Here is a 21,965-nt window from a genome sequence, read left to right as displayed (position 1 = left end):
CTCGGAATTGGGTTATATTGCATCTGTTGTTCTTGATAGTAAACAGGGGATGAAAGTTCTTCGTTGCCCTGCTGCTCACTGAATGGATAAGAAACCAGTGGTGCATTCTGTAGATCCAAATAAGCTAGACCAGGCCAACCCATAGATGGCTGCTGCTGTGAATAAGAATATCTGTTTGACATCTGCTGCATCGGATAAGCAGCATTTCCTGCCATCCAGCCAGTTTGATTTTCTAAAAACGTCATGGAAACCGGTCGCGCCCTTCGGTTGCTTCCGGATGTATTTGAATTGTCGTGAAAGCCGGCTGACATCGGTCGCCTTCGGAGAGAATGGATTGGTGTATTAAAAAATTTGAGGGTCTCTAGTGAAGGCGAGTGTCTTGATAATGATTGTGTCATGCTCAACGTCAACACATGTTGTCTGCGTGCCATGTCTTTTGCGACTGAGTCCTCTGTATGAAGCAGTTCGTATTGATGTACAGTACCAGCAGCAGCCAAACAGTGAATTACATGTTGAACCCCCCGGATAGGAAGTATGAAGACATCCAAAGGAAATCGCTGCTGTAATGTCTCTACAATATTAGTGATGCTAGCAGCAGCATTATAGCACAGCTTCCGATGGGGATAAGGTATAAAATCGTGTTCGTTTACATCCAACGTTCCCTCTATGTAATTTCGATGCAAGAGGATCACACAAAACTGGTATGTCATGTATAAGAATCCGACATAAGGGTCCTGTAACATTTGATTTTCCCCAAAGGAACCTTGAGGATCTTGAGATATTTCGTAAAAGAAGTTCTCCAGGTGAGTGTGAATGGAGAACAGCCATGATTGTTCTTCTATTGTCTGCTCTTTTGTCCGCTGGTTACCTTGAACTTGTTGTCTGACCGTAAAACGTCGTACGACAGAATAAGTAACCGACAAAATCTTGCACAGCTGAATAAAAACATTTTGGTTCATGATCGCATCCTCAAGGGCAGAGGTTTCTTCTGCTGTTGCAGACGGATAGCTTGTGGCACATTTTGAAGCATCAAAATAGGTGGCGCGTCCTTGCTCGATGCTCATCAAAAGATCATAGGTAAACGCTACCCAAAAAGTTCTTTTGCCAATCTCTGCTTCAATGCTGTCACCATCCGCATCAGACAGGCCTAGATCAAAGCACATTCTAGCGGCTATTCCCAAATAAGCATAGGATCTGTGAAAGTAACCGACTTTTTGAAAATACTCTTGGTATTTGACCAATAGGATGAGTGCCTGAATGGTCGAAACTCTTGGAATATTAAAAAAATCATCCAATGATCCAAGTGCTTTTTGATAGTAGGTATATCCAGGTGGTATCAATTTGTTGTAATCCGCACGATCTATCGTCCATCTTGATGCAACAGCACATATAGCGTATAAAGACAGCGGGAAGGTGGGTTTCCTGTACCTTGAAGTTGTTTCCTAAAAGAAGGCTTGTGAATCATTGGAATGTATTTATGTACATGTTCAAAGTAGATCTCAATCAGTGGTTCCATTTCGGATATTGTCTTTTTGTCTGCACCAAGATGTTCTTTGATAGGGGTCTCTAAAGGAAAAAAGTTGGAAGAAAAAGAAGTAGCAGCCGATGAACGTGGGGAATCAGAGACCGAGGAGATATCAGGTTGGGTATCGTAATAGTAAGATCGAATGTTTTTATTATTAGGCGGTATTCTGTCCACTCGAGTGTATAAATCATTCACATAAATTGCTTGTCCGATTTCATTAATAGTGAATCGATCTATTTGGGAGTTGAGATAGTCTGTGGTATAGGGTGCCGATATAGAGACTAAATGTGTATCAATATATATCTTTTAGATGTACTTTATATTCCTAACCTTCTGTCACTAAATCAACCGTGTCTTCATTCTTTAAAGATCCTTCAAAAAGCTTCCCAATGACTGGTGTAGCAACTGATTTTAAAGCGTTTTCTACTCTTTGGAGTCTGCTTTCTACACTTTCTATATATGTCTTTGGTGGTCCCTTCTTTGGTGTTTTTACAAATATACACTCAATGTTTCCTTTTAAACATCGTGCACAAGGTTGTCTGCCATCACATTTAACCTATTATATAAAATAACCTTTAAATGCTTTTCGTCATAAAAAAAAACAAAATAAAAAGAAACCTTTCTCTTTCTACAGTCATCACAAGCTCGACTGGTTTTCATTCTTCTTGTAAGAGATTTGCTCTTTAAAGAAAAGATGCCACTCATTTTACAAAGCAAATAAAAATTACACACGTACAAAAAAAAAGAGAGAGAGGGCTATTGTTTATAGTAACACCTCAAATTGAGTTTTTATTTTTCTTCCTTTTGCTTGATTTCTATTCCACTACTAGTGGCAATAATACGCATAACATCCGTAAGAGACACTACACCTATCGCTCTTTCTCTTTCATCTACTACCCATACACGATGTGACTTAGTAGCCAACAATTTGGCGACAGTAAAGCCTAATGTTGTGTCCAGACGGACATCAAAAACTGGTATTCGATCCTATGTGCAATCGATTTTAGTTGTTTTATTGTGTATCACTCTTACAAATAAGACTTACCTGACCGTCTTCAATGCCTTGCTGAGTACGAACGAGACTGACAAATTGAAAACAAGTCTTCCACAAGAGTTGATGTCGATAGCTTTTCATAACAAACTATAATAAAATAAGTCTTGGTGAAGATGCTTTGTTGTCATATTACCTTAACATCTGTCATGCTAATATTTCCAACAATCACACCCATATGACTCAATACTGCAACAGAGGATATATCGTGCTTACTCATAAGTGAAAGTGCATCAAGAACAGGTGAATCTGCATTAACAGAGATTACATCAGATATACCAAGACCTAATTGGCGCAACTAATCTATACGTTTAACATAGTACACACTCACAGTTGTATTGCTTACAGTCTTATTCAAGATGCACTCAACATCAGGGAAATGATGTTGGTTTGTATAAAAGTACTTTGCTACTGTTGATTGAGATAGTATACCCTTAATAGACCCATCAGGATTTAACACACATACTTTATAGACAAAAAAATTTAACAAGTTGTGTATCAACATAATATGGCTTACCTCTGTGAATACCATAAGAAAACTCTTCTACAGCAGATAATAAAGTAGCCTCAGGTAGAATTGAATAGAATGGGTTTTTTTGTGATAAATCTAGAAAGAAAGAAAAAAAAAATCATGTCATTCAATCATTCATCATTTCTATTTTTCTCTCTCTCTTACCACTAGCCAACTTTACTGGGATCTCTTTTCCTTCAGATGCTCTTTTAATAATATCTTTTATTTCCAAGTTGATATCTTCTTTTGTATCATCATTTGGCTTTATCTTTCGAAGTACTAATAAAATATAGGCAATAACATCACCATAGTCAAACATGCCAACATAAGATCTTGGATGAATAATAGCAGTCTCAGGAGCTATATGCTTCACTTTGGTATCATAAACAGGTGCAGAACTTATGTTGCTCTTTATAAGTATATCACAAGCTTCCTCAACTGGTAAAGAGCCTTCACTAGTTTATAAATAATATTATGCAATTGTATACGTACAACACATACAATCATTACATTGTTATTACTTTTTGGTCTTTAATTAATGAGGATGCTTTTATAAGTGTCCAATCGTGATTATCAGTTGTTATCCCTTCTCTGTGAACAGACATTTTTATGTTTAAAGAATAAGAGAAAAAAAAAAGAAAAAGAAAAATGCTTTTTTCCATTCATGCAAAAAAGAATAAAAATAAAAAGAAAAAAGTCGGCATTTAAATTATTTTTAATTTATTCTCACTTTTATTATAGGATTGAGGATCAATGGGATAAAGACAAACGATATTTACATAAAAAAAAAAAAAAATAAAAAAAAGGGAATAAAAAATACAAAAAAGATATACAAAATCTTTGGTTTTTGCTATTGATGGTCAGTTACTAAAGTGGTTTAAGATAAATAAATTTAAATGCCAATGGACTATCCAAAGTAAAGTAGTCTTAAACATCATTTTGTTTAGAGAAACTACCACAAGAATAGAACATAGCGTGTCATCAGCTTTGTAAAACAACAAGTAGCTTGTGTCAATTGACAAGCCTCATTTTTTTACGTCAAATAATTTTTTATTTACATTGGGTGAATAAGTGGCGCCTAATCTATACACTCTCGCTCTGATAAAATTTTTTTTCACATGCTGCACCAATAAATCACTTTAGTCATCTACAATTTACTATTTACATTCAAAGCCCTTAGTCATCTCCTTTAAATTCTCTCCTATATTAACGTATTTATTCTGCAATTCTTCTACCTTTTTGTTGATGATGCTTTTATTCTAAACATGGTTATTAAAACAAAACTTACAGAATTACTTGGTATTAAACACCCTATCGTTCAAGGTAAATATGTGTGGGGAAAAATACAAGATTTGTTTGTATATTAAATTTAAAAGGTGGTATGCAATATGTTGGTTATGCCGAAATGGCCTCTGCTGTATCTAATGCTGGTGCCTTGGGTATGCTCACTGCCTTAACCCAACCTACTCCTGACGCATTACGTGCCGAGATCCGTCGATGTCGTACAATGACCAAATACCCCTTTGGTGTCAACTTGACATTCTTACCTGCCATTGTGCCTCCTCCTTATGAAGAATATGCCAAGGCTATTATTGAGGAAGGTGTAAAGGTAGTTGAGACGGCTGGAAATAATCGTAAGTTGATTATTTTTCTTTTAATTTCTTTACTAACTTACAAAAAAAAAAGCTGGTAAATATATCAAGATGTTTAAAGCAGCTGGTGTTATTGTACTTCACAAATGCACAGCCGTTCGTCACGCCATATCAGCTCACCGTTTAGGTGTTGATGTGATCTCAATGGATGGATTTGAATGTGCTGGGCATCCAGGCGAAGATGATGTTACAGCTGTTATCTTATTAGCCAAGGCCGCCAAAAAACTCAACCTGCCTTATATTGCCTCTGGAGGTTTTGCTGATGGTCGAGGTCTAGCTGCTGCTTTAGCATTAGGGGCTGAGGGTATCAACATGGGTACTCGATTTATGTGTACCACTGAAGCACCCATTCATCACAATATCAAGGAAGCCATTGTCAAGGCAGACGAACGCTCTACTGCTCTCGTCTTCCGTCCCTTCCGAAACACAACACGTATCTTTAAAAACTCAGTGGCTGTCGAGGTCAACAAGCGTGAAGAGAACCCAAAGGTTGTATTCGAGGATGTTCAAGAGTTAGTGTCGGGTGCTCGAGGCAAACAAGTTTATACAACGGGTGATCCTGAATTTGGTGTTTGGACTGTTGGACAAGTGATTGGTCTTATTGATGACATCCCTACCTGTCAAGACTTGGTCACAAGAATTGTGAATGATGCTGAATCTCTTATCAAAGAACGTCTGAATAAGATGATTGTATCTGAAAGTAAATTATAAGATGGTCTTAAACACATACACACAAACGTTTATAATCATGTGATATAAAATGACTCATCACACACAATAAAACTTTCAATTTCTCACTTTATCCGCTTTTTTTTATAAACTACAAGAAAAAAAAGGTCTAAAAAAATTAACAATATGGTCAGCATATAGAATCACTAGCTCAGTCCATCTCCCTCTCTTTTCCTCTTCCTCCATCTTTTTCTGGGTCGATCCACAGCAAGATTTACCCTATCTCTATTTAAATGTCCGATAACAAATGAAAAAGATTTTTTGTTTGATAAGCCCAGGGACAGTTTTTTTTTTTTTTTTTTTTTTCTTCCTCTTTTTTGAATTAAGCAAAAGGCCATGTCACCTCCTATCAGCGGTAACAGCTCTGAATCTGGTAAAGCTCGTTTCCTCGGAAGTGCCAGCTCTGGTATTCTTGAATTGATTATTTTCCACCCTGTTGATACTGTGGCAAAGCGTTTGATGAGTAACCAAAACAAGGTACAGCTATCACTCTTTGAAAGCTGTAAAAACGACCTATTAACATGCTGATATAGATTTGGGAATCCACTCGCACATTTGCTGAAAACAAGGCATTTGTTAATCAAGTTGTTTTCAAGGTACACTTGCATATAAATTAATCATGCTCTTAAATACTGAATAAATCTATAGGAAGCTGCTACTGCTGGATTTGTCAAAAAGTATGCTTCTCTTTTCCCAGGTCTTGGATTTGCAGCTGGATACAAGGTCGCTCAAAGAGTATACAAATTTGGTGGACAACCCTTTGTGAAAGATTACTTCAACAAGCACCACAGAGATTTGTTTGTTGGTGCATTTGGAGAAAAGACTGGAAAGACCATCATGCACGCCACTGCTGGTAGTGTGGTTGGTATTGGTGAAATTGCCTTGCTTCCATTGGATGTTCTCAAGATCAAGAGACAAACCAATCCTGAAGCTTTCCGTGGACGTGGTTTCTTGCGTATCGTGAAGGATGAAGGTATGGGTCTTTATCGTGGTGCTGGCTGGACAGCAGCCCGTAATGCACCCGGTTCCTTTGCTCTTTTTGGTGGTTCTGCCTTTGTAAAGGAATACTTGTTTGGATTGAGTGATTATAGTAATGCCACCTTCTTCCAAAACTTCTGTGCATCTATTGGTGGTGCTGTTGCTTCCATTACTGTTGCTGCTCCCTTGGATGTTGTCAAGACTCGTATCCAAAACCGTAACTTTGAAAACCCAGAGCCCGGATTGAAGATCATCAAGGATCTTATCAAGAATGAAGGTTTTGGTGGTTTCTTCAAGGGATTAACCCCCAAGATTTTGGTTGTAAGTTTAAATAAGAGACATACTATAGCACGTTCATTCTTATTGACATGTTGTTGTATAGGTTGGCCCCAAGTTAATCTTCAGTTTCACTGTTGCTCAACAATTGATTCCCGTCTTCCACAAAATGCTCGATGCTTAAAGACTGTACAAATAAAAATAATAAAAAGTATTGTATGGACCACTTGTAAATTATTTATAACAAAGGATTTGAAAGAGATTTTATAACGCGAATCAAAACGATGTTCAATTTTATATTTTGACTGATTGTCTGCCACAAGCAATTCTGTTTACATAATCCAGTAAAAAGTATGGAACAGTATTGTGTATAATGCAAGGGCTCGTGCGTTAAAAAAATACTGTTTGGGTGCACATAAAAAGTTAAAAATAGTCCTTTGTTATGTAATGATTGATTATTGATTTCTTCCCCTTCTTTCTCGTCCCCCCCCTTTTTTCATCTCGCCCGAAGGCTACCGACAGGGGGTAAGGATAAAAAAAATAGACGACATGTGTAACATAGCAAACATTTTTTCTATTGCCTTGACAACAGCATAAAAAAGGCCTAAAAGGATCAGTCTTAACTCAATTACTCCACAATGATCAAGACAATAGAAACTAGTGTATTTTTTCCGCCACAAGGAGATTAATAAGGAGATATAAACCTTTTTTTTTTGTTTGTAGCATGAAATGATGCGAAAAATAGGCACCAAGATTTGTGTTACTTGAATGAGAGCCAATAAGATCAACAGAATTCAATCTAAATATGGAAGTCGATCATTCGGTTAGTGATTTAATAAAAAAAAAGCCTTTATATAAATTCATAAAGTTGCAAACTTTACTTCCCTATCTTTTTTCATTCATACTTTTTTTTTTTTTCCTCAAAAAATGAACAATTCATCAAAAACTCTCAAATGGACCTCAAAACGCGTCCAAACAACACGTATTCAAAAATGTCAATCAAATAAACCCATCCGATCGTTATATAAAATGGCACAAAAAAAAACAAACAAAAACCCCACAATGATTCCATCAGTTGCTGACAATATCAAGGCGCTTCAAGACGAGTTGGAATTCACGTGTGATTCTTTGGCGACTATTAGTATTCTCTATGATAGTCTTTATCAGGCCTACAAACTAAGTGAACCAGAATTGGAAAAAACAAAAACAGCCACGCGCCTCTGCGAAAAGGAAAAGGAGCTTTTAACTGAGTATGACGATTTAGGTTTGCAGATCAGTCACTTCAACAGTAAATTTACTGAATTGGAAAATCGAATTGCAGCCCTGAAAGAATCCGAAGAAGAGGTCTATGATATACCTAGTTCACTGGCATCCCCTTGCTCATCAATTGAAACAAGTATGTCTGAAATGACACCAAGATCTGATTATATTCAATCTGATTACATTCCATCTGATTTCTTACTTGACACAAATTGCTATATACCTTGTAACGATTATCCCACATCATATTATCAACCTCATTCATACACTTCATACTGTGATCAGATATATCCCATGTATCCACTTATTTAAAAATGACATCAACCCCAACAAGTCCTTCTCTCTTTTTCTTCTCATTGTATGCCTTCACCTCATTATGATATAGTATGCAACTTTTATGAAAGCTACCTCTTTTCAATTATCTTGTTATGCACTATGCCTCTCCTTTTTTTTTTACTGCAAGCTTTCTGTAAACCTTTTTCTTTATTTTGTAATATTCCCTTTTCCTATTTTGTAAATACATCAATAAAACTTACAAATACTAGCATTTTTGTAAACGTAAACGGAATTGCCGGATTCTATCCACTACTGTCACACGAAATATTGGCGTAATTTGTTACACGCGTTGTTAACGAAACTTCCCTCCTTCTCTTAGTATAGTAACTCCGATGTACAAACACCGCTTAATTTATTTTGATTGGATATGGCTTTTTGATCGTAAAGTATCTTCAGAAGAGCACTTCCGACTTTACCAATCACAATCACGCGTTATACTGTTCTTATTATGCGTGTTTTACGTGTAACGGAATGATAGGAAATTGTAAAAAAGCGATACTTCTTTAAAAATTTATACGTTATAAAAGTATCTATTCTTTTCGTATTCAAGCCTTTAAGCGCTTTTATGCTTGCATGAATAAAAAAAATTTGTATTGTAACTCGATATAGAAAGGAAGCTAGTGTTTTTAGTCTTATGCATGATGATACAATACCAGCTAATGGCGACACTGCATGGTTCGAAAATGGTAATTAGCCGCCATTTCCGAATGTCCCGCCGATGGATGAAGCAATTGTGGCGTACAAAGAAAAAAAAAACATTTTTACAAATGTATTTTTAAACATATATTCAGAGTAAAAGGGTGGTATTTATGTATCTAATTCCCCTTTTTTTATTTTTTATACGCGTTCACCTAATTCTTGAATTGTCTCGTAGATTGAGCGGTTAGTTTGAATTAGATGAATACGTTGATGAGATATTAAAAAAGGTATTTCTACAAAACAAATCGTATCTCCCTCTTGTTACACTATTGACTATTTTTGGAAAAAGGACATATGTTTTTAGAGATAATCGCTTGGGACATTAAAAAATATGAAAAAAAAAAAAAAAAAAATTAATTTGGAGGAATATTAAAAAAAACTTGCTTATTGTGACAAAATGAAAATGTTTAAATGATTTGTAAAGGTAAAATTCAAAAGTTTACTTTTCATTTTTGTATTAATTTAAATAAACAGTCACTTGGCTTGGTGCGCACCTATCACTGATAAGCCATTGATACAGCATTTAGGTTTTAGTCAATGGATTGTTTGAAGAATAACATCCTTTTACTTTTTATAATTGTAGTAACTTATAGTTATCAAATACTATTTCCTCCTATTTCTAAACAAAATACACATAAAAAAGGCTTTGTATCAATGGGTTCTTTACAGTAAAAAAAAATAATCTACACTTTCTTATTTCCCCCTCCTTACTTTAAAGGAGTTACGCCAGAGTATATTGAGATATCTGATTTCTATAAAAGATTTGGATTTAATTGTATTATTTGTAACGTCAGTGAGTAGAAATAAATGGGATGGTTCATATTTTGAACATCATTTTCTATAGACTACAGTTACAACAATAACTCATTTTTCATTTGATTTTGTTATTACTCTTTTGTATATAAATTATAAAAAAGAACTCGTGACTCAATTTGGTTTCTTATAGTGAACCATGAGGCTGATCGGTATGTCTAAGCTGTCTTTGAGGGAAAAAGAAAGGAAAGCAAAAGAAAAGAAGGTGGCTTGAAGCAAGTATAAAAGTTTACAAGTAATTAGAATTATGATATTGAATGATTGATTACTTATTAATACGCTCGAATCAGTTTAGAGCTATTGTTGTTTAAGGAGAATGTTTATTATATACAAATTAATAAAGATATTTAATTGTCTTTGTGTCAATTGTTTATCATTGTACAAGCATTAAAGTTCTCAATTTACAAGTTATACTCCTTGGTTTAGCTCAATTTCCCTTGTGTGAATTATAGAAGCAACAACAATAATTATTCATTCAATGAATATCGATAGAGTTTAATAAATATTTTACTAAATGTGAATTACTGTTATCTCTATCGTTTTCTTGGTGCTTCATGAAAAGAAGAAAGAAAAAAAAAAGATGTTTCACAAATAACATTGATTTCTGTTTTTTTTTTTTTTAAATACACAATCTTGAATCTAATTTTCAAATTTCCCTCATTTTGCGTTGTTTAATCAAAAAGATAAGAGATATTCACAGCAAAAAAAAAATAATTCATTTTACGCATGCCAATGCTTTCAACACATTAAGCAGTGATAAGGATTGAATCAATGCATTCGATGCCAAGAAATTAAAATTTTCAAACATGTACAGTCAAATTGGTTTAAGAACCACATCTACAGCTAATTAAAGAAATACAATGCCTATTGGATAAAACAGCAGTATTCTAGATCGAGTTTACTCTTTGATTCCAATGCTACCATTTGTTTTGTGTAGCTATGCATGTGAGCTGAGTATGTTAAAAACCACCTAATTTATTCTGTTTGTTGATTTGATGATTAAAATCAAGTTTAAACCTGAAAAATAGACTGCTTTTTTTATTTTTATTTTGGCTCATGCTTGCTTTATGTAACTCATTTTTTTTTCTATTCTCACTTTCTCTCTTTTTTTCCTTGAATTGTCTGTGCTAATTTGTGTAACTGAACAGGTTACCAATTGCAGTGTTTAATTCCAGCAAATCAAAAATTATTTAAAAAAAATTATTTTCTTTCCCTTTTTTTTTTTTTTTTTCTCCTTTTTTATATTACTTTTTTTTATACTTGATAATGTCAGATCAAACAAGCTGTTCTATTTATGATACTTTACCTACATTAGATTCTTGGTATGAAACAACAAAAAGAAAAGAACAAGAGCCAGCAAAGATCATTCGAGAAAAAAAAACGTGCCTGGTTTCATTTTCTTCTGAACCACCTTTGATCCATCAATATCAAATAAGACCTCAAATAGAAAGAAGATCAAGTAGTTCAGAAAGTGGTAAATACTATTAATAACATTCTATTATTTTTATTCATTTCTTTTTACTAGTAAAACTGTTTTTAAAATATTATACAAACAAATTGACAAGACAACGTACTACTGCTACCAACTAATAATATCATCTAATCGTAATTTGTATATAATTTCTTCTCTTTACTTTATTCTTCTTCTTTTATTAATACTATCAACTAATACTTTTTTTTCAAATGATTTTAAATCTGCAGTAAACAATACCTATCATAATAATAAAATTAATAACATATAAACACATTAAAAATTTTTTATTACAGAATGAGCCCATCCACTGTATTCCCCAAATAGTAACCTAAAATGATCTCCAACTTCAATATATAATTTACTTGTCAAGGTTTTTCCTCTCTTGTTGAATCCATAATCTCTTGATGCTATTTGCCAAACATGTGTATCTACTGGTATAGACTCTGGATGATCTAAAGACATCAGACACTAACGCAACATTAGCCACAGTCTATAACAGAACATTCTCGTCAGCTTACTACACAATCTGCCACTTTAGGCCCAACACCTTGAAATTTCATTAATTCTTCTTTAGCTTCTTTATAGTCCACTTTTCTTAATGAATGTAACCATTTTTCACCCAAATCAGGATGATCCGCATTTAGCTTTTTAGCAGTGTTTGCGATATATTTCGCTCTGTATCCAAACCCAAGTTCTCTCAATCTCTTTTCTACGTCATCTCCTACCAATCGATCTAAAGTAGGGAAATCATAATAGTCTTCTTCTTCTAACCGTGCTATTTTTTCACCAAACTCGACGCATAGTTTATGTACCATTTGTGTGATCCGGGCGATATTATTATTACTTGAGCAAATGAAGCAAATCAAGTTCTCCCAAGGATCTTGTCGAAGGATACGGATGCCCTGAAAATGAATTGCTTTCGATTTAAAGTTGATGTCCAAATCAGACCATCGATTGTAACAAGTTTCTAAAGAGACCTTGTTTAATTGAAAGTAATCTCTTAATAAGGGTTCTAATGTATCCGAATCATCCAAAGTTCCATAATAAACACTAGAAGCTTTTGTTCTTTGTATCAGTAAACAATGTATTGTATCCTTCTTTATTTACCAGTTTCTTTTAAAACAACAAGATTTCCTTGTAGTACAGAGACCCACTTTTCTTGAACATGTTTCCAACGAAATGACTGACCACAACGTAAAGTGTCTAATCTTAGTTCTTTTGGTGAAACTTGAAGATCTCTCCAAACTAAGCTTGTCAATTTTGTATTGAACATGAGCAAAAAAAAAAAAAAATGTTTTTTTTTCATTTGTGTATGTGTTCCTTTTTAGGTTGCAGCTACAAATCTCACTTGTTCATAATTAAAAGTCAGTTTCGAAACAAAAAAAAATAAACAAATAAAAAAAAGGGGGGGAATCTAATTTCGTTTATTTTTTAGTAGCCATCATAGCAATGATAGCAGCACCAAGACCTGAACCATCTCTTGCTAAATCAAATCTAACCTTAGAGCGAGCCTGCTCACCAATCACCTCTGCTAAAGCATCACCCATGTTCTTTTCAAAGTTGGGATAGAATTCAAAGAGTGAACCATCGATCGCAATCACACATTCTTCACCCACCTTACCCGTCTGGATCATGACACCAGCGATATGACAGCAAGCAATACGAGCAGCCCGTGTTCCTACTGCATGACAGACCTGTTTGACAATCTGACGATCGACTAAGCTGGTATGTGACAGATTAAGGACAGATTCCAAGATGTGTGCTGTTTCGGATAGGTTGGGTGTGTCATCCACTTCGATTGTAGACATGTAGGCAGTTTCAAAGCTCCACATTTTATTGAGTTCCTTTGAGGAGTTACCATCGAATAAGAGCTGCTGATCGACAAGGTCCAAAAGCGCATTACGAGTGATTTCACCCAGATACATACCAGCCACCATCTTTTCATGTAATTGTTGATGTACATTGAGTGATTCACGGTCCATCTTGTTATCATATACAGTCATTGGTAACACTCTTCTTTCGATATCAAATGCACCACATTCCATATTAATGACCATCTCTTGCTCTGGATCTCCTTTCCACTTATTCACCTTGGACATGTGTTGATAATAAGATGCATTAAAACCTGTGCCCAAGATGACACCCATGGTTGTTTCAGGATGCTTGTAAGCATGAGCCATCAGTGTACCCACAGTGTCATTCACAATCTATTGAAAAGGGTTGGTTTCATTTATTTTGTGGGACAAGGTAACTTACAGCAGCAATATTGACATTCAGGTTCTTTCGACGGAATGAATCTTGCAAGAGAATGGCCACATCTCGACCCACAGCACCTGAACAAGCAAATCCCTTTGTCCACTGTTTGAGCACGCCTCGATTACTACTTGTTTGAAGCACAGGAAAAGAGAAAGTATAACCAAGTTGGATAGGGGCATTACTGTCATCATTTGTACCGTGTTCAGTCAGGAAACTGTCGACACAATCAGCAATAAAATCACACAGGACACGCATCGGTCCCACCTTGTGCTCTTCAGAGATCACATATTTTTGCTGACGGATGGTGTATTCACCTCCACCGAGCAAGGTCACATGACAAACACGTAAATTCGTGCCTCCTAAATCAAGGGCTAAAAAGTGACCTTTTTCATCCCCCGTACAGCGACCGGATACAAAAGAAGGAATCATGGCAACTGTGAAATGATGAGATCTCTTGTTTCTACCTCTTCTTACTTACTCGTAGCTCCTTCATGGTCCAGACCCTTTTCCATTTCTTTCACAAATTGTTCAGAAATTGCCTTTAAGGTCTCACTTGATACTTTGAATTGATCAAGAATGGCATCCACTGCCAACTTTTGTTCCTTTGTAAATTCAGTTTGAGTCATCTTTCAAATAAAAATAAAATAAAAAATAAAAAAATTAAAAAAATTAAAAAAAAAAAAACTTTAAATAAGTGAGTGACAAGATGAAAAAGGAAATTTTTTTGTGGGGGGAGAGGAAAAGATGGTTGTTTGGTAAGACGGGAAAGTAGTGAAGGAAAATGAAAGAAGTGGGAAACTGTTTACTTTTCTTGTTCTTCTTGTGTTGACATTGAATCAACAAAGTAAAAAGTGACACAAACATGTTTCAACAGGTTGTTAAAAAGAGCTGAAGAAGGTGGGATGATAAAGACATTGAAACTCGTCGGATGATGTCCCTTCCCAAGAGTACCATTCAAGGAAAACTCGGGATGAAATTCTTTGGGATACAGTCTATCGGCCTTTTCTTTTTTTGGTAAAGGAAGGGGAATGAATATCAATCTGATTTTATTATGAACTATTTACAATAAAGAAAAGGGGGGGGGAATAAGATTAAGTGGAATAGTGTTTATAACTCTTTTTAAGTTGTTCTAAAACGATAAATGTCACAATCGTATGTGGTCCTAATCGAACAAATGCTGGCATCCAACCACGAAAAAGTGATCCAAAGCCTTCTGTTTTTATCATTTGTTTCATTATCTTCAAAGGATGTCTTGTGTTCTCACTTGAATGTGTACTCATTATTCTAGTTTTGACTACATCCAAAGGTGAACAAACAGTGGTTGCCACAAGTCCCTAAATAAAAAAAGTTCAATATTCCCTCCCTGAAATGCAAAGTGACTTACGGCTGATAAACTGGATATAAAGTGAGTAGTCAAGTCATTATGAAAATGAAATGTGTCGATACAGGCTTGTTTGAATAAATCATAACTTGTCATCTGAGACACTGTGATCAACACTGCACGATTGGTACTTGATCCTAAGCCTCTCAACAACACCCTCGGTCCTTCCTCTCGACAGATCCTGATCATCCCATCCAACACGTTTTTATAATTTCTTCTTTTATTGGGTGGTAATTGACCGTCATTTTGCATACGTACATTGACCACATCACTTGGATTTCCAAATGCTCCACCCAATACACCTGCCATGGTTGAACAAAATAATAATTGTCTCATCGTTGGTTCTATTAGACATTAGTTCATCTCAACCTCATTCATTCAATCTCTTTTTACTTGAATCACCCGCTATTTTATATTTAAATGTGTCATATAAACCAAATCGAATGGTCGAATAAGTTCCTTGTCTTAATAAACTGGCTGATAAACCACTATAAAGTGCTGTGATACCTTCTTGTCGACTAATAGACCACATCATCTTTGACATTCGAATCGGACTCAGCAATTTAATTTCTGACCAAACGCTCTTGTTCGTTTCTAATTTTAATGTTTGAAGTCGTACTTTTGCAAGATCAAAAGGGTGTGAAACAAGTGTAGCTACACATGAAGCTGCTCCACCAAACCAAAAAGGTGATTGAAATGCATTTTTTGTTGTATTCTTTGAAGTATTATTGGTTAAAATCGTATTTGAATTACCACTTGCTGGTCTTTTCGTAAGAAACATTTGCAACAAGTCAAAAAAAAAATAAATAAAAGAAAGAAGGCAGTAAACAATTTAATTTTTTTTTGTGGGGTAATTGTGACGTGCATTGCAGTAGGCTTTTTTTTTTTTTTTTTCCTATTTCTGGCTAAACTGCATTCCCTTTTTTAGTCAACAAATAGAGGGTCGAGATGAATCTTATTTTGTACAAGATGTCAACTTGTACAAGGTTTATATTGGGTCAAGTGAGATGATAATCAACCTAATTTTTTTTTCATTCAATCAAAATAAATTCTTTTTACAAGACAATTTTTTATATAAATCAGGCTTTTATTTATCCACTGTTGATGACCAATAGCATCATGAATAATATAGCAACCATTTTTTTTATTTTTGGGTGCTTTGATTCTTTTCATAAAGTCCAAGTTCTATCCATCAGGAGAATCTTGCCCTGCCTCTTTGTTCAACTAATCAGTCTTGGATGAAAGTTTCATGTCGCTTCGATGAACAAACCGAGTCACCAGCCATATGGGAGTGGAAAGTATCGCATTCAACCGTGATTATAGTCATAGTCACTTGGTGTAATGCGCAAGTTTATACTAGTCTTCCACACTTTGCAGCGCTGTAAATCTTTACTCGGTTATAATACACACAAAGAAGCTTTTGCTTACTACCGTAGCCATTACATGTCGTTTGCTGCTTCTTTACTGTTCCTGCAAAACTTGCTTCGTCTTCCATTCTAGTCTCTAGGTCCTTATAGTTGCTGATTCTTGGTCTGGTCCCTAAGGTTTGCAGTAAGTCTAATAGTGAAAGTTTCTAGATGGTGTAGATTGACATCCTCTTTCAAATCCATCGTGTCATCTCCGCTTTGGTCATAGATTTTTCCTTGTCCGTCCACATAAAGAAAATAGCATTCGTTTGTTTTACCGACAGTTTATGAATATGAAGACCTTATGAAAACCCCCCCCCTCTCGCATCCTTTGGTATCTTCTTTGCCGCTCTTCAATTTCAAAAAATAGTCCTTTGGCACTGTTTTCACTGCACGGATAAAATGATATTTAATAGGTACAACAGTTGCCTAAAAAGTTTATTATGTATTTAACTTTTTCTTTTTCGGTCAAACACCAGAAAATGAAGATTAGATAATTTATTTACTGACTTTTTCAGTCAATTCAGGAACAGCCTTGAATAAGTCATCAACGAGACCATAGTCAGCAACTTGGAAGATAGGAGCATCGGCATCTTTGTTAATTGCTACAATAGTTTTAGAATCCTTCATACCAGCAAGGTGTTGAATAGCACCAGAAATACCTAACAAAAAGCTTTTAGACTTTATTTTCTATCATTAATCTAGACTTACCAACAGCGATATAAAGTTCTACAAGTACAATTTAGTGTTAAATAATTTACAGACTACCAACAGATTTCAAACTTACCAGGTGCAACAATTTTACCAGTCTGGCCAACTTGTAATGAGTTATCTACAAATCCAGCATCAACAGCAGCACGAGAAGCACCAACTGAATGGTAAATAAAGATCAGTATTCATTTCACTTATCATATAAACCCTAATTCACCTGCTGCTCCCATCTTGTCTGCTAAATCATACAGCATCTTAAAGTTTTCGCCATTCTTCATACCACGTCCACCACTGATAACACGCTTAGCACTACCAAGATCAGGTCTGTCACTCTTTTGAATCTCTTCTCCAATCCATTGAGTCACACCAAGAGTCTCAGCAGAAGGAGCTTCTTCTTCAGAGACACCAGCATCATTCGTAGCTGAGGAAGCTTCAAATGCAGTTCCACGAACAGTAACTACCTTGATCTTATCGTTCGTTTTGACAGTAGCAATCGCATTACCTAAATGACGCATTAAGAATTAATCTATTTCGCTTTCATCTTTCTTTCTATCCGTACCAGCATAAATAGGTCGAACAAAAGTGTCTTCACTTTCAATACCAGTAATATCAGAGATTGCAGCCACATCCATCAAAGCAGCAGCACGAGGGAAAATGTTCTTACCGACAGCCGTGTGGCCTGTCACCAAGTGAGTGAATCCAAACTTGGATTGTGCTTCAACAAGAAGAGGAGCAATATCTTCGGGCAAAGAGTTGGCATAGGCAGTGTTCTTGGCAGACAAAACTTTAGAAATGCCTTCCAACTTGGCAACTTGTTGAGCAACACCTTCAGGGGCATCACCAGCTACCAAGGCAGTAACTGAACCACCAAGCTTTTTGGCAGCAGTCAAGGCATTCAGTGTGGCTCCACTAATTGCCCCGTCTTTATGTTCAACGTATAAAAGAGTGTTGACGCCAGCTCCTGTTGTATAGAAGCGTTGAGCAAGTGTTGAACGAGTCTAAAGGAATAAAAAAAAAAAGTTAAATGTTGCTTTGTAAATAAATTGAAGAGAGTGGATCAAGAGGAACGAGATGGCATACTTGAAGAGCAATACGCGATGTGACAGAAGCAAACATGTCTAAACAATCAAAGTAAAAGAAAAAAAAAAAATAGAAAAATAGAAAGCCTGGAGCAAGTTGTATATAATCTTACACTTTTGCAGCATCTCCGATTCCCCTTTTTTTTAAACGTCACTCATCTAAATTTTTCAAGCTTATAAATTACTCATGCTTATTTATTATTCAGGACATTCTTTTAAAGCATCGCACTGCATAACAAAATGTGATTAACCCTGAGGGATTATAAGCTAATTTTAGTGGCTATGTTTGCAGGTATTGCCTGTAAGCAATTTACTAATATCAACTGGGAAGAGAAGGCGGTTTGTTTAGGACTTGATCTTGAGCTAAAATTTCTTGTAAAAGAGTGGTAGATTAAGAGGTACTGATTGAATCAATATTAACCTTGCAGTCTCTATTTCTCCAAATAGCGGATTGTATCACTTGAAAATATCACAAAAATATACTTATATCGCTCTAAATCATCAAGCACACGACATGCCTCACTGTCCATATGCAAATGATTCTTTGGTTTAATACCAAATTTTATGACAAACGTTAACAAGTAGTCTTTAAATAAGGATCTTGTTAATCTAATAGCTATAAAGTATAATATTAGTATGTCATAAATTATATGTTGATTAACAGCCGCTTGAGTAAACATGAAGAGCTTGATTGTTGCCAGGAAGCTCATTGTCAGGGAATCTTTTAGTGTAGTCCATGACTTCCAGCGCCATGTTTCAAGAAACTTCTATTGATATATAATAGCTTGGCAGATGGAGACGATGGCGTGAAAATCGTTTCACTTGAGCTCGATAGACATTCTTTCCTTTCTAATTGTAGTCTGAGTGACTACAAAAGATCAAGCACCTTTTGTTTAAAAAAGGACTTTATCATTCAGATGGATTATGGCTACATGCATGCGTTTTGGTCCTATTGATGATCGTCCAGCAGAAATAAGATATCACCGAGGCAATCTACCAAGGTGTTTGTTTTTCAAACATTAGTTGTTTGCCCAAAAGGTCTTGTTATAAACTTTTTATATGTGACATCTAGTTGGACTTAGTTGGCACATGTTACATTAACCGCAAGTCAGATAAAGCTAGTCATTTCAGCCTGTCCATCTATATGTCATGAACAGGAGAAAACATACTCTTTTGATACGTAACTCGGTAATATGTCTCTGCTTTCAATGGATTAGATATTTGTAAATTGGATTTCAAATGTAAATTTGGATATTAAAATGAATAAGGTCTTGTTACGCCTTTCAAATTTATTCAAAAATTCTTTATAGATTCATATCTTAAGCTGCGCTAGTTTAAGCCATTACTGTCCTTTTCACCAACTTCAATATACAGTTAATAAGCTTTCAATACATGTTAATATCTATCGTTTTGGTTAGTCCTTTAACTGATTCTCATTTGCTTCTTTGTTCTGTGTAATTTTAATGAACTGTACTGCAAAGTCAGTCATCCTATAGAGATGTTTGATCTATCTTGTGAATCCTTATTTACAATTGCCAGCATGTATTACTCAGAAAAGAAATAAATTAATTGACGTTATTCTTTTATACCTTATAACATGGAGATTAAATCTAACTGTTGGCAACTATCATTTTTCTATCCCAAACAGCATCTTGTATTTTTTTTAATCAGCTTTTGGCTGCTTTTTAACACTTTAGAAGCTCAGAACGAGAAAAAAAAAAAAAACACTTTTTACAAACTTGTAAAATATTTTTTAATGGGAAAATCTTCCAAAGATAAAAGAGACGTTGTAAGTTTTAGTCACATGCATATGCACACATAAACATGCCGTACACTGATAGTGAATTAATATTACTTTAAAGTATTATCGTCTTGCAAAGGAAGAAGGCTGGAGAGCAAGAAGTGCTTTCAAATTACTACAATTAGACGAAGAATTCAACTTTTTACAAGGTTTTTTTTTAAGATAATAACACTGATAATTAAACACTTGTTTTAAATGTTATTTATAGGGATTAAAAGAGCCGTTGATCTTTGTGCAGCACCTGGTAGTTGGTCTCAAGTTCTATCAAAGCGATTAAGGTAAACAATCAATTTCACTATAGTTAGATCTCATCAATTAGATCTTACGATAACACTTGTTGTTTTAGTGAAAACCATAAAGAAACACCTGATGAGTCTGAGCCAAAGATTGTTGCAGTAGATCTTCAAGCTATGGTATTGTAGATTAAAGTTTTTTTCTTTTGATTTTGTACTAACATGCAATACAAAAAAAAAGGCACCATTAGAAGGTGTTATTCAACTACAAGGAGATATTACCAAGGAATCAACAGCAGAAAAGATTATTTCCTACTTTGATGGTGAATTAGCCGACATTGTTATCTGTGATGGTGCACCGGATGGTAAGAGGGCGTTTCAACTACAAATAAGAGACTAAAAACAAACGGTTTGTAACTAGTTACCGGTCTTCACGATATGGACGAGTATATTCAAGCACAATTATTACTTGCAGCATTAAACATCACAACACATGTTCTTCGTCCAGGAGGAACCTTTGTTGCCAAGATTTTTCGAGGAAAAGATATCACGTTACTCTACAGCCAGCTTAAAATATTCTTTCCTACGGTGACTTGTAGTAAACCAAGAAGTTCACGTAATTCAAGTATTGAAGCTTTCATTGTCTGTCAAAACTATCAACCACCAAAAGATTACGTACCAACAATGGCCAATCCATTATTGGATTTACAATACGGTAAATATTCTTTGAGAGTGTTAAGAGAGAACGTTAGATGTGTAACTCTTTATAGATAACATGAATGAGTTGACTGGACCAAATAGGACTATTGTTCCCTTCATAGCCTGTGGTGATTTAAAGTAAGAAATAGAAATAATAGAAATAGCATTTTAAGAAGCTTATATTTGATATAGTGGTTACGATGCCGATAGAACTTATCCCTTAACATCCTCTTATAAAGCACTTGATCCTTTGCAGCCACCTATTACTGCTCCTTATAAAACTGCAATGCAATTGAAAAGGAACAACTTTTATAACAAATAAAGCATATTTCTATATTTAGTTGGACCTATCGGGTATCTGCAGGTTCTTGTTATTGCTTTGACTCACATTATCCTGCTAGATTAACATGCTCGAACTAATTCTCAAATTAATGCATCAAAACTAAGTAACCCATACCTCATAATATTAAGACCTATATGTCAGGTTTTTGTAGAAGCCTCAAAGACTTTGTGATAATTTTTATAAGGAGTCGATGTTCAAGTTTAAATATTCTGCAATGCAGATTCTATTTGCTTGAAAAGGATATACGGTTAAAGCTATGGTCCGTTGTTTTATCCAATAGGATTACCATGAAGGATCTTTAGCGAATTATATAAAAACATTCTGCAATGTAGGTTCTATTTGTTTGAAAAGGATACGCGGTTAAACCTATGGTCCGTTGTTTTGGCCAATGAGAGTATTCATTAAAGATTTTTAGCCAATTATATCATTGAAAAATAAATCTCAAAATGTAATATTCCATCATGCAATGGTACAGTTAAAAAAGTGAAATGAAACCATGGAATTCAACTGTTTATATTTAGTGCATATTTCAGTATTGACCAAATTAATGATAAATGAATAAAAGCAATATCACTTTTTCTTATGTCACACTTGAAATCCATTTGCCTGGATAATGGAACAAAGGACAACTGGACAGAATACCAGAATAAGATTTGTGTAACATTTCGTTGTTACAAAAATGCTGTGCTGGAACTGGTATACAAGAAACACAGCAACCCATACGTATTCAATTACTGCATACAAGAGTTAAA

General features: G+C 35.0%; 10 protein-coding genes across 10 annotated transcripts; 4 read left to right on the top strand and 6 right to left on the bottom strand.

The window, feature by feature from the left end:
* Positions 1 to 2,314: 2,314 nt before the first annotated feature.
* RO3G_05087 (uncharacterized protein) lies at positions 2,315 to 3,692 on the bottom strand (the record flags this gene model as incomplete). Its single annotated transcript, XM_067659677.1, has 7 exons — positions 2,315 to 2,512; positions 2,571 to 2,666; positions 2,713 to 2,874; positions 2,923 to 3,041; positions 3,094 to 3,183; positions 3,253 to 3,542; positions 3,598 to 3,692. 7 exons carry the CDS (start codon positions 3,690 to 3,692, stop codon positions 2,315 to 2,317), a joined length of 1,050 nt encoding a protein of 349 aa, XP_067515778.1.
* Positions 3,693 to 4,352: 660 nt separating this feature from the next.
* Positions 4,353 to 5,450, top strand: RO3G_05086 (uncharacterized protein; the record flags this gene model as incomplete). Its single annotated transcript, XM_067659676.1, has 3 exons — positions 4,353 to 4,410; positions 4,464 to 4,721; positions 4,774 to 5,450. 3 exons carry the CDS (start codon positions 4,353 to 4,355, stop codon positions 5,448 to 5,450), a joined length of 993 nt encoding a protein of 330 aa, XP_067515777.1.
* Positions 5,451 to 5,804: 354 nt separating this feature from the next.
* Positions 5,805 to 6,906, top strand: RO3G_05085 (uncharacterized protein; the record flags this gene model as incomplete). The annotated part of the gene is made up of 4 exons (XM_067659675.1): positions 5,805 to 5,945; positions 6,002 to 6,064; positions 6,117 to 6,767; positions 6,829 to 6,906. 4 exons carry the CDS (start codon positions 5,805 to 5,807, stop codon positions 6,904 to 6,906), a joined length of 933 nt encoding a protein of 310 aa, XP_067515776.1.
* Positions 6,907 to 7,751: 845 nt separating this feature from the next.
* On the top strand, positions 7,752 to 8,294 carry RO3G_05084 (uncharacterized protein; the record flags this gene model as incomplete). The annotated part of the gene is made up of 1 exon (XM_067659674.1): positions 7,752 to 8,294. One exon carries the CDS (start codon positions 7,752 to 7,754, stop codon positions 8,292 to 8,294), a length of 543 nt encoding a protein of 180 aa, XP_067515775.1.
* A 3,215-nt stretch (positions 8,295 to 11,509) lies between these two features.
* RO3G_05083 (uncharacterized protein) lies at positions 11,510 to 12,119 on the bottom strand (the record flags this gene model as incomplete). The annotated part of the gene is made up of 3 exons (XM_067659673.1): positions 11,510 to 11,541; positions 11,667 to 11,772; positions 11,823 to 12,119. The coding sequence occupies 3 exons, from the start codon at positions 12,117 to 12,119 to the stop codon at positions 11,510 to 11,512; spliced, it is 435 nt and encodes a 144-aa protein (XP_067515774.1).
* A 609-nt stretch (positions 12,120 to 12,728) lies between these two features.
* RO3G_05082 (uncharacterized protein) lies at positions 12,729 to 14,186 on the bottom strand (the record flags this gene model as incomplete). The annotated part of the gene is made up of 3 exons (XM_067659672.1): positions 12,729 to 13,511; positions 13,561 to 13,994; positions 14,039 to 14,186. The coding sequence occupies 3 exons, from the start codon at positions 14,184 to 14,186 to the stop codon at positions 12,729 to 12,731; spliced, it is 1,365 nt and encodes a 454-aa protein (XP_067515773.1).
* Positions 14,187 to 14,651: 465 nt separating this feature from the next.
* RO3G_05081 (uncharacterized protein) lies at positions 14,652 to 15,250 on the bottom strand (the record flags this gene model as incomplete). The annotated part of the gene is made up of 2 exons (XM_067659671.1): positions 14,652 to 14,894; positions 14,945 to 15,250. The coding sequence occupies 2 exons, from the start codon at positions 15,248 to 15,250 to the stop codon at positions 14,652 to 14,654; spliced, it is 549 nt and encodes a 182-aa protein (XP_067515772.1).
* A 1,506-nt stretch (positions 15,251 to 16,756) lies between these two features.
* RO3G_05080 (uncharacterized protein) lies at positions 16,757 to 18,174 on the bottom strand (the record flags this gene model as incomplete). Its single annotated transcript, XM_067659670.1, has 6 exons — positions 16,757 to 16,776; positions 16,854 to 17,009; positions 17,135 to 17,218; positions 17,276 to 17,560; positions 17,618 to 18,056; positions 18,139 to 18,174. 6 exons carry the CDS (start codon positions 18,172 to 18,174, stop codon positions 16,757 to 16,759), a joined length of 1,020 nt encoding a protein of 339 aa, XP_067515771.1.
* Positions 18,175 to 18,568: 394 nt separating this feature from the next.
* Positions 18,569 to 18,890, bottom strand: RO3G_05079 (uncharacterized protein; the record flags this gene model as incomplete). Its single annotated transcript, XM_067659669.1, has 2 exons — positions 18,569 to 18,753; positions 18,800 to 18,890. 2 exons carry the CDS (start codon positions 18,888 to 18,890, stop codon positions 18,569 to 18,571), a joined length of 276 nt encoding a protein of 91 aa, XP_067515770.1.
* A 1,003-nt stretch (positions 18,891 to 19,893) lies between these two features.
* On the top strand, positions 19,894 to 21,192 carry RO3G_05078 (uncharacterized protein; the record flags this gene model as incomplete). Its single annotated transcript, XM_067659668.1, has 8 exons — positions 19,894 to 19,926; positions 20,000 to 20,087; positions 20,147 to 20,216; positions 20,285 to 20,351; positions 20,413 to 20,536; positions 20,593 to 20,886; positions 20,942 to 21,008; positions 21,063 to 21,192. 8 exons carry the CDS (start codon positions 19,894 to 19,896, stop codon positions 21,190 to 21,192), a joined length of 873 nt encoding a protein of 290 aa, XP_067515769.1.
* Positions 21,193 to 21,965: the final 773 nt, after the last annotated feature.

The sequence above is a fragment of the Rhizopus delemar genome, genomic scaffold (assembly GCF_000149305.1).
Source record: "Rhizopus delemar RA 99-880 supercont3.3 genomic scaffold, whole genome shotgun sequence".
NCBI lineage: Eukaryota > Fungi > Mucoromycota > Mucoromycetes > Mucorales > Rhizopodaceae > Rhizopus > Rhizopus delemar.
This window is presented reverse-complemented; position numbering and strand designations above follow the sequence as displayed.